At 40.9% G+C, this 12,110-nt stretch overlaps 1 protein-coding gene across 5 annotated transcripts in view; it reads right to left on the bottom strand.

Annotated features, from left to right (window-relative positions):
- Positions 1–12,110, bottom strand: part of ZFAT (zinc finger and AT-hook domain containing) — a gene marked incomplete at both ends in the record, with an annotated part of 197,320 nt that overhangs the window by 27,907 nt on the left and 157,303 nt on the right. For 3 of the 5 annotated variants that reach the window (XM_080694115.1, XM_080694119.1, XM_080694116.1), the window contains one exon: positions 7,488–7,606. In XM_080694115.1, coding sequence (XP_080550241.1) covers positions 7,488–7,606 — 119 coding nt within the window. The remainder of the gene's footprint in view (positions 1–7,487; positions 7,607–12,110) is intronic. The other 2 variants (XM_080694117.1, XM_080694118.1) reach the window with 1 other exon arrangement.

Raw genomic sequence — 12,110 nt, 5'->3', positions numbered from 1 at the left:
CATACTTTTGTAGACATACATGCACACATTGCGCAGTCAGCCCCCACCCGATCCCCACCCCGTTCTCTCCCTATCCCCCCCTCCTATGCTTGGCTTAGTAGTTGACATCTAGTATTACAGCAATTTATCCAAAATTAAAAATGATAATCTCACATAACAGTTTCATTTGTCTGATACCAAGCTTTTGATGACTTAAAGATAACATTTCAATATTTCATTTTGCTTTCTTTCTTACCAGAGAATCTATTTTTTTCTATTTTTTAGGTGAAACTATCATATATTTATATATTTATTTTTCAGAAAAAAAAATCTATCCTAATATGGAATATGGACTCTAGGTACCCACATCGATCTTGAAAAAGAACAAAGCTAGAAGATATATATTTTCTGATTTCAAACCATATAAAGCTACAATAATTGAAACAGTGTAGTACTATTCTAAAGGCAGATATAAAACCATTGGAGTTAAATAAAAGCCTAGACCTAAATTCTTCCCTATATTGTCGTTATTTTTGACAAGGTTTCCACGAACATTTGGTGGTAGAAATAATAATCTTTTAACTAAATATTGTTGAAAAATAATAATTACATGGAAAAGAATAAAATTGGACCCTTACCTAATCCCATATACAAGTATTAACTCAAAATAGATAAAAGACCTAAATATAAATCTTAAGACTATAAACTTTTAGGAGAAAATCTGGGTCATAAAACCTCACAACATTGAAATTGGCAGTGATTTCTTGGTTATGATTTCAATGGCACAGGCAACAGAAGAGTATACAAACTCCCTAAAAAATAAAAAACATATTGTATATCCAAAGACAATGTAAACAGAGTTAACAGTTACTAATAGAATGGGATAAAATATTTCCAAATGCTATATCTGAAGGTATATTAATATTCCAACTAGAAATCCTAAAAATTAACAACAATAAAGGCAAACAATACCCTTTACAGATAGGTAAAAGACTAACATAAATAATGAATCTCCACAGATAACCAATCTTAGTTGTCTGTTGGATGGAAAATTTTGTTTCTTTAGTTCTGATGTGTGTTACCTATTTCTTCTTTGTAGTTAATCTCTTTGAGTATTTTCTCTAGTGCTCGTTTTGAAGACATAAATTCCTTCAGTTTCTGTTTGTCATGGAAGCTTCTTATTTCTCCATCTAATTTGATAGAAAGTTTTGCTAGGTAGGAAATTTTTGGCTGGAAGTTGTTTTCTTTCAAAATTGGGAATATGTTACTCCAAGCCCTTCTGGCTCTCATGACTTGGTTTGGGAAGTCTGGAGTGATTCTAATTGGTTTGCCTCTGAATGTCACTTGGCCCTTTGCTTTTGTTGCCTTTAAGATTCTCTGCTTGGCTTCCACATTGGTCATTTTGACAATTATGTGGCGTGGGGATCCTCTTCTCCGATCCTGTCTAAAGGGAGTTCTATAAGTTTCCTGGACCTGCGTATCAACCTCTTGCGCTATGTCTGGAAAATTTTCTGCTATTACTTCCTTGAAGAGATTGTTGATCCCTTTGGTTTCACTTTCTTTTCCCTCCTCTATTCCAATTATTCTTAGGTTAGCTCTCTTAAAATGGGCCCATATTTCTTCAATATCAGATTCCTGCTGTCGGATATTTTTTCCTAGATTAGAAACTATGCATTCATTTTTGGAATGATCATCTTCTAAGAGCGAGATTCTGTTCTCCATGTGTTCTAATCGGTTGTTTGTGCTTTGAATTGAGGCCTTTACTTCATTAATTGCATCCTTTATCTCTTTTTGGCTCTCTCTGAGTTCTTTTCGAAGCACCTCTATTATTTCTACAGTTATTTTCCTGATTTGATCTTCTAGAAATCTCTGATTTTCTGTTTTATCGGGTTCTGATGTTGTGGGGTTGTGAGCATTCATTGCTCCAGTATTATTCCTCTTTCCCATGATTTCGGAAGTTTGTGCCTTCTCTGGGTTCTTCCCTTGGGTCACTATGACTTCACTTAAGGTGCTCTGGATCTCGAGTCAGTAGTATCTCAGACCCCACTACTCCTTTACTGGGTTGTATCACAGAGTCTCCGACCCAGAGAGTCGATAGAGGCTGCTTTAGACCGTGGGGGGTGCCAGGTTGCAAGTTCTCCTCTGGTGTGATATCTCTGCCACTGCCCCTCTCCCACTGGGTCAAGTCCCAGTGAGTACAGTACTGGGATTTCTCCGCTGTGGCCCGCAATTTGACTCACTGTTCTTGAGTACGCAGATGTAGCTGTAGTGAATTCGGTGCTGCTGCCGCCAGTGGCAATATGGCCCCGCTGCTACGCCCTCGGCTGTTGGGCTGGCGTTTTTTTTTTTTTTTTGGTTTTGATTCCCACTCTGAATCCCTGCAGCGTGTGCTGAGCTCAGACACTGGGAGCTTTAGATGTCCTCTGCGCCGAGAAATCCCGCCTGGCTGTTCCGCAGCGGCTCCCCTCGGCTTGCTGTGGCCGTCCCGTGAATTCGCCGGCAGTATGGCGCTGCTGCCGCGTCTGCCGCGTCCTCGGGCGTGAGGATCTCCTCTGTGGCTCTGTTCTCAGTCCGCTTTCTCTCTGGAGCCTGGTGATTTTTTTTGTTTCTCTGGTGATGTTGTTTTCTGGCTTTGAAGGCGCTGATTTTGTGGTAATGGATATTTGTTGTTAGCGGGGCTCTTAAGCCCCGCTTTTCTCGGTCGCCATCTTCCCGGTGTTTAAAGTCTCTTGAAATAGTTCTTCTCTGTGAAGTGATGCCACTCATTTGATAAACAGAATCATCTATTTGACTTTACACTCGATTTTTAGAACTTTCAGTTTAAGTTTGCCCTTATTATAACATAGAATACTTCCATGAGAGTGAAATCCCACAAAAGAGAATGGCAAGAGGAAGCTGGCTCCTCCCCGTATCTTCCCATCTTCTTCCCTTCCTTACGTGAAATGCCCACCTTTTCATTTTACAAAACTGCTTTATTTCGACACAATTATAGACTTACAACAAGTGCGGCAAAGAGAGTATCTTATACCCATCACTTGGTCTCTCCTAATGCTAACATCTTATTTCATCTTAGCACAATTATTAAACGCAAGAAACTGACACCAGTGCAATGCTTTCAACTACACAACAGGCTTGATCCAGGCCACGCCAGGCTTTCCATTAGTGTCCTCCTCTGTCCAGGATCTGACGGTGCTTGCTTTGTTTGCTTGTTTGTTTATCTGCAGCGCTGGGTGGAACCCAGGGCCCTGCGTTGCGCTCCACTGTCAAGCCCACAGCAGAAGCCCGTCTCCATCATGCATCTGACTGTCAGTCTCCGGTCTCCTCCAGCAGGCGCCAGGTCCTCCGTCTCCAGGCTGGGCATGCGACTGCTCATATCATTAGCCTGATGACTTCTCATGATCTGAGGTTCAAGAATGTTGTGAAGTGCCCTTCGGATGACGTCGATCAGCTGGCACAGGTGTCAGTATATATTACTATTGACGATGTCAACCTCTAGCCCCCAGATAAGGCTCTGTCTGCAGGCTCCACCCAAAAGGTACAACTTGTCCCTTTGTAATTAATAAATATTTAGGCCGAGAGTTTTTGAGGCTGTGCACATATCCCATTTCTCTTAAACTTCTAGCTTTAGCATTCACTGATGGAACTTTCCCACTGTGATCACTGCTGGCAGTTTTTCTACTTTACTCATTAGTTCTCCATATATTCACCAGAATTCTTCTGCGGGGGTGAGTACCTTCTCTCCCTCATTTATTTATATATTGAGCCACTTACTTATATCAGTGTAGACTCGTGGATATTTTATGGTTTGAGTTCTAATTCCACACTGTTGTTATTGACTATTATTCAAACTGTCCCAGCTTTGGTCATTGGGACCAAAGGTGGTCTTCTGTGTTCTTTTATGATAAACATATTCTCCCCTTTTTTAATTTCCCTTTCCTGTCTGTCTGGAGCATGTCACTACTCCAAAGACCACAGATGTTTCAGGATCCTCTTGTACATTTTCGGTTCTGGCCCTGGTATCGACTACTTTTCCAAGGGTTCCAGTTCCTTTCATAAGAGAATACTATTAGAAACCAAGATCTGGTCCCTGGGTGTCCTCGTTGCTAGGGAGCATCACTGCTTCCAGGCCCTCTGAGCCCCAAGACTGGGAAATATATGCACGTGTACTAATCATCTGTAGCACATACAGGCTGACCATCCCTTGTCTGAAATTGTTGGAACCAAAAGTGTTTCAGATTTCACATTTTTTTCAGATTTTTTGATACTTCTTTTTAAAGGTAAGACAGCTACTTAATACTTGGCTCTTATTAACAGTTTTCATATAAAGAGTTGATTCTCAGCATCCCACAACAGTGATTGAGTTTTCTTCAATAGTATCCTACCGGTGGGATTGTTCAGTTCATGGATAGGAAAATGCACAAGTAGTTTGCTACTTACTGCTCTCTGTTCACGGGGTAGGGCACATTTCCCCATGGCTTCTCCAGCAGGGATAATGTCAAACATTTGGATTCCTGTCAATCTAATAAGTGAGAAATTCTCTCAGTCTAGTTTTAATTAATACTTCTTTTATTATGGGTGAGATCATGTTCTCAGATACTCAAGTTTATTTGCACTTCTTTTTCATGAATCTTTCTTATTTCTTGACCATTTCTCTACTGGATTGTTGATCTTTCTTATCAATATATTTAAAGGCCTTGTATAGAGTGATGGTATTAATTCTTTTTGTATGAGTGACTGAAAATATTCTTATCATGAATCTTTTTGATTATGTGTTCTTTTTCATAAGATATTTTAAATTCCTTCATACATTTTTTCAATCTTTTTCCTTGGTGAATCTGGATTTTGAATTATAATTAGAAAGGTTCCCCCATACTCTTAGTTTATAGATGAATTCACTCATTATTTCTTCTGGCATTTATAAAATATCACTGCTTTTACATTTAAATTTCGATCCCTTTGAAACTGGTCTCTCTCACACACCTAAGTCATGAGAAAATAGATCCATTTATTCTTATAGCTGGCTACTTAGCTATCTTATATTGCTTAGCGAAAAGGCCGACATTTTTCCTACTAATGTGAAGCACTACATCCATGATATACTAACTTTCTCACATCAGCCCTTCTACTCCTGAGTACAAAGCACGCTGTCTTGGTCACAGTGGCCTCATAGCACAGGTTAGTCTCTGGTAGGATTCTCTTTTCCCTGACAGTTTCCCAAGGCGTTCCCCCAGCTAGTCATCATTGTTCTTCCACACTGACATTAGAAATCAACTTGATTAGATCCAGAAATAAGTGATATTTTTATTTCAACTATATTACACTGATAAATTATCTTAGAAGTATTAATACCCTTATGTTATATATGATGGATGTCCATCCAATTGCTCAACTCCAAGTTTATGTTTCTTTCAGAAGTATTCTGTGGTTCTCCATGTTTATGTTTTAGACAAGTCTTGTTAGATTTATCTGTATTTATCTATCTTTTTAAAAAAATTTTGTCTGTTCCCTGTAATAAATGATATAATTACTTCCATCCAATATTCTGATTTTTATGTGTGTATGTGTGTGTATATGTGTATATGCCTATATATATACCACATATACATGTATGTATCTGTGCTTCTGTTTATATACTTGCACATGTTATCAATTATTATTACTGATCTTTAATTCGCTGCTTATTTTTATTTATTTATTTATTTATTTTAATTTTTTATTAGGATAGATTTTTTTCTGAAAAATAAATATGTAAATATATGATAGTTTCACCTAAAAAAAAAAAGAAAAAATATTCTCTGGTAAGAAAGAAAACAAAAAGAAATATTGAAATGTTATCTTTAAGTTATCAAAAGCTTGGTATCAGACAAATGAAACTGTTATGTGAGATTATCATTTTTAATTTTGGATAAATTGCTATAATACTAGATGTCAACCACTAAGCCAAGCATGGGAAGGAGGGATGGGGAGGGAATGGGGTGGGGATCAGGTGGGGGTTGACTGGCGATGTGTGCATGTATGTCTACAAAAGTTTGTATCCCACTATGATGTATGAATACAGTAATTTAGCTCTAGGCTTTTATTTAGCTCCAATAGTTTATAATATCTGCCTTTAGAACAGTACTACACTGTTTCAATTATTGTAGCTTTATATGGTTTGAAATCAGAAAATATACATCTTCTAACTTTGTTCTTTTTCGAGATTGTTTTGGGTATCTAGAGTTGCTGCTTATTTTTGTAGCAGTTTTTCATTCACTTATTTGATTTTCTAAGAATACAATTTTATTGTATGCAAATAGAGACATCTTATTTCTTCCCTCACAGTTCTATTTACTTTGTCTTTTCTAGCCGCACTGACTGACATCCCCCCACACACAGTTTAATGACTAACAGAGCTGCTGGGCATCTTTGTCTTGTTTCTGACTTCAATGGAGACTCATGTTTTCCAACAAAGATACTGGCTTTGGGCTGAGACGCAGACATTTTTGTCATCTTAAGGAACCATCCATCAAGTTCTACTTTAGCCACTGCTTTTGATCAGTGAATATTGAATTTTGTCAGATACCTTTTCTGCATCTATGAAGATGATCATTTCACTTCTTTCCTTCGTTCTACTGTTACAATGAATGACATTAGCAAAGTCCCTCCTTCCGAACCAGCCTTCCTCTGCATTCTGCACTAAGTCCCACATTGTCAAGATGTGCTGCTATGGTCTTGTGTTGTGGATTCTGTTTTAAAGCCCTCACTCCTGACCACTGGATGCTCTGTGAAATCCTTATCTTAACTGGGGATGAGTCTGACTGCCAGGGAACAGTAAACACTGGCAATATCTGGGATGTTTATGGTTATCCGAGTGCTTGTGGGTGAAGGAATGCTACTGGTATCTAGTGGGAAGAGGCTAACATAGCTATATATCCCTGGAGCCTGGGGACAGCCATCAACAGCAAAAAATTATCCAGATCAAAATGCCAACAGTACTGACTCTGTGAAGCCCTGCCTCACATAACCTCAACTAGCCCACCGTAGTAACACTGGTATTTGATGGTAACTGGCTCTTATAAAATAGATGCATTTTCCAACAAGGTGATTGTTTCCAACTCCTAAGGGGAAAGAAAAGCAGAGGCAGCAGGGATGGGCACAGTCCTTCAGCGGAGGAAGAGCAGGATAATGGTGCCACCTGATGTTCAGGGAGGATGGTAACATACACTCCCTGCCCTCCATTGCTCTTTCAGATGCAACATCTGAAACTGAATTTGTGAGGAGGAGAAGTAAAAATGCCAATAAAGTCAAAGCAAACATTCACAGAAGAGTCTAAATTCAATGCAGAATAAGAAACCACCGGCATGGCCCAGATCTCAACCAGCAGTGTGCTAAAACACAGTTTCTGAAATTTCTCAGTCAATGAATCCAATGCTCTGAGGACTGGCTATCTACGCCTAGTCCTGAGGCTTGCTTGGTTTTTTGTTTGTGTTTAAAAATGCCAATATCAGCACCACACTTTAAAAAGTTACCTCCCACTTGGAGTCTCCGTCAATTTCCACCACCTTCAGGCCATGTTTGTTCTTCAAGTGCCTGTTGAACTCCCACTTGGTGCCATATACAAAGCTGCAAACCGGGCACTTCAAGCCACCTGTAGACATAGACCGGTAAAAAGAGGCAGTCATCACAGGAGAAAGGCCACGGCCGGTTCCTCCTCCCAGCCAAATACCTCTTGTTTACAAGCATTATTTTGTCTCCAGCACTGACACTCAACCCAGTTTACCCGAGTTTTAGAATTCAATAGCAATAGTGAACATGTCTTACAGGGCAAAATTTTTAAAAAGTAATGTTTTTTTTTCTCCTCTGTTGAATAAGCTATTTGGCAGAGAGATGAATACATGCTTAATATTTTATTTTGATATATTTATTTATTTTGCTGTACTGGGGATGGAATCTAGGGGCATTCTACCTCTGAACTACACCCCCAGACATATTTTTTATTCTTTATTTTGAAACAGGGTCTCACTAAGTTGCAGAAGGCCTCACTAAGTAGCTGAGGCTGGCCTTGGAATTGCAATCCTCCTGCCTCAACCTCCCAAGTATTGGGATTACAAGTGTGTGCCACCATGCCCGGCTCATGCTTAATATTTTAGATGTCAGAGAGAAAGAAAATGAGTAAGACAATTGCCCTGATGGAGTATATAAGTGGATGAAATAATTCTTTTGTGTTTGTACTTATAAACAAATAATTTAGGGAAAAAAAACTGAAGGGTAATGGTCACTTTTCTCAGTCTCTTCTGTCTGCAAACAATTAAGACGAGGTGTCAGAGTCTCAGTCTCCTTCACATCAGAAGCTTAACCACGGATGATACAAATCCCCATTGAATCTCCCACTAAAGAACAAATTAAAAAGCTGGTCACATCCTGAAATATCACTATTTATTAAACCGATTAAATTTTACACATCTTCCATAAAGTATTTGGGTGCTTTGATTAGGAGAATGCAAAACTCATGGTAAAAAAAAAAAAATTACAAAATGTAGAGGCTATCTTTCTCAAATTGCATCCCCAACAGCAACTAAATGGGAGACTGGACAAAACCCCTGAACAAGTTATGCCTCCAAGCCAAACTCCAGTCCAGGAAGGCTGAATGGCAGTCTGAGGTCAGAGCCAACGCCACTGGCAGGGGTCGGGGCTGCTGGGCACCACCAGGCTTCTAGCTGGGGCCAGGCTGGGCCCGGTGGTGGGCACCTGCCTGGCTTTCTGCAGCTCTGAGCCTCTCCAGTTCCCACAGTTCATTCCCCCGTAGCACTGGGCCTCTAGTTCGCTCCTGCCACACTCTCCGCTATTTTCTGTACTGATCCAGCGTGCCTCCTCTCCACGCTGATCCTTTTCCTCTATCCTGGGATCCCAGAACTCTTGGGCCACAAGGCTCTTAACACTAGCCACGTCAGGGAGGATGGGCACCCCATCTTTATGCTTTTCCCCAGTCCTCTGCAGGGGGTGAGAAGAGGGCAGGTGGGCAGCGCTGTTGCACCTGGTCACCTTCTCCTGCTTCACCTTGGGCTCATTACTTCTCTCTCCAACTCCAGATGCACTTCCTAAGATCTTCTTTTAATTTCCTATATCTCTTAATTATTTTCATATTATCATCTCATCTCTATGCTGCATTCTACATAACTGTTCCTCCACCTCCTCCCCTTGCATCTACTTCTGTGTGTGTGAAATTCTAATCTGAAGTCTTTGTGGATCAGTTCTGTATGTTGTTTCTACTCTCACTCATGATGATTTCTTTCCTTATATGCTAATTTGTTTATTTTAATATGTATTAATTATCATTCTTGGAAAAATTCTTAGGAATTAATTTGTGGCCTGCAATGAAGAAGTCCTTATCCAGAGATGTCTTTTTTGCTTTTCTTGGGTACTTTTGGGTACATTCCCTTTGGAATCACTTTTGATAAATCAAGTTCAATACTTGAAGTTCACTGCACTCTGGAAATGGGAATCTGGGCTTCAGTTCCAGGGCAGGGAGTTCCTTCTGGTTCAATCCTGCCCTGAAAAATCTCCACCTTCTGTGTGGACTAGGAATTTTCATTTCTGTCATCTTAACCTCATGGGGATATCAAAATAAAAGTTACCATTTCCAGGATTATCAACTGCTCACAGAGAAAGTGTCTCCAAGAACCCATTTCCTCTCTGGGTTCCTTTTTCCTTTTAATTGGCCTGTTCATTCCATATTATCTTGTTAGCACTTTAGATCTTTTAAGATATCTTGAATATTTTAAGAATGATTCCAAAGAATCTACACCACCAGTAGGTCTCAGTTGCTATTATTTTTCATCTGAATAATTCAGTACATATTTCCTTACAACAAGGACGTTCTTGTAGACAACCTAGTTGAGTTAGCAAAAATCGGGACACTTCACGTTGATGCACCCTCACGGTCTAGTTCACACTGTCTGTCGTTCTAACAGCTCTCTCACTTGCTCTCATCTTCACCTTTTGAGGAAACTCTGGCCCGCACCCTCTCCTATGCTCCCCCAATCCGCCCCTGTTCCCCCTGCTTCCTCCCCAGAGTCTCCACTCCAGGACCCCAACCTTTAGCTACAATTGGCAGAGCCCTCCCTGTTCTCTGTTGCTTCTCCTCCTACCTAAGCCGCATGGCAAATCCACAGCCCAGAACCAACAATGGCTTTCCTTACTCGGACCCCAAGATAATGGTGGGGGCAAATTATGAGCCATACTTATTTTTACTGTCCTGTTTCTAATTTCAAGGACTCCCTTGGGCCACTCTTCCCAGTGATGCGGAAAAGAGACTACAGTTCTTCTGCATCTGGCTATCATCACAATGTGAGGTCTTGCTTCCTACTTTAGAACAAGAACCCCAAGTGGGAACTCTCAGCTTTCCTCTACTGCAAAGTTCTGGTCATCTGTTCCATCCCACCTGGACAGGCCCCAAGTATGATGTGGTGCTCTTCAATAGCTGCCCCTCTGCCCCGTAGCCCTGGGTACCTCGGCAGGCTCAGTGTGTCTTCCCTAGATGGGCGAACCCTCCTGTATTGTTCTAAAATTAAATCTGTAGACAGTGTAACTACTAATAAATTATTAATAGAAATAAAAGTAATGTGCCTTATTATAAACTAGGGTTAAACCATAGATGGCTTACACTGTGGATGCATAGACAAAATGACAGAACTGTAAAAGCTCTTCAAGTTTCCAAACTCTCCATGGGTGCAAGTCTCAACTACTCCTTGGCCTCCAAGACTCCACAGCCACTCAGATTCTCTGTCACATGGCTAGGCATCTTGTCCTTCATCTCCATGACCCTCCTCCTGTCCCCTCTAAAGAAGGAACACACCATGAACTGACCACCTTTTATATATAATACATATGCTGGCACCCATCCCATCCAATGGCCCCAGCTCAGCCCCAGAGGCTGTCCAGCAGGAACCTCACCCTTCTGAGACCCAAACCAGATAGCACATGTCCAGAGCCTCCCTTAGCCCTCCTGATCCAGGCCACTATGGGCTTCTGTGATGGCCATCATTCTCTCACCAAGCATCTTTCTGGCTCAAATTCCTGTGCCAAATTCTTATCCTCTGGAGTCCTAAAGCCTCACAGACACTCAGATGCTTCCATACCCCCAATGTGCATGTCAAGTGATGTTCTCAAGTGTCTCATTTCTCCAATATTTTTCTGACCTTCCAAAGTCTCTATGATCCTTATATTGAGGCAGAAAAAGAGCTAAGCTAGCCACAGAGCGTGTTCAGGAAGCAGAGGAATTGAGGTTGTCTGGATAAATTATATAAGTATAAGAACCAGATATTTTCATGGGGATGCATCATGTGATTTCCCCCCAGTACTGGCGATTGAACCCAATAGTTCTATCCCTGAGCTATATTCTCAGCCCAGTTTATTTATCCATTTGTTTATTTATTTAGATGGTGTTTCACTAAGTTATCCATTGCCTCAAACTTGTGATCCTCCTGCCTCGGTTCCCTGAGATTCTAGGTTGCCAGGTGTAATTATCATGCCTGGTGCATCACACAGCTCATCACCTTCCAGGTACAGTTATGATGTACCTCGTGTCCTCGTGTCAGTGGAATCGACACAGATGTTGTCCTATAACTGGGCTTCTCCTCTATCAGCTGAGATTGTGGATGCTTCTCCAGACAGCTGTTAGTAGAACCTGGAAGACCAAGAGTGCATCCCCCATCCACCCACACACAACTCTAGCTCACTGCTTTATAGGCCTGTGACTCTGAGAGTGTGCGAGAGAGCTCAGCTTTCCCCCCACAGAAAGGTGAGGGCAGTCAGAAGGCACCAGCCATCAAACTCTTAACCTCCAGAACCTTCTGCAGAAAAGGCAACTTAATAGATGCTCATTTTCTGAAACTGGAGCAGGCTCCACTATTTCTTTTTGACAAGATCATATGGGCTTGTTCTTTCTTGACCAGATGATAATTAAACTTGGTTTTGCCTCTTTTGTTATCATTTATTAATCACCTAAACTGATTTCTCTTCCTGTGGTCATCTTTGAAGAGTTTCCAAGGTACAAGGGCCTCCACTCCTGCTTTAGCTAGACTGACCCTGCTTTTCCTCAAAAAGAAAAAAAATATATTCAGGGCTGGCCAAGTGCAAGCTGCCTGAGGTTG

The sequence above is a fragment of the Muscardinus avellanarius genome, assembly GCF_963383645.1.
Source record: "Muscardinus avellanarius genome assembly, chromosome: 4".
In the NCBI taxonomy this organism is placed as follows: domain Eukaryota; kingdom Metazoa; phylum Chordata; class Mammalia; order Rodentia; family Gliridae; genus Muscardinus; species Muscardinus avellanarius.
This window is presented reverse-complemented; position numbering and strand designations above follow the sequence as displayed.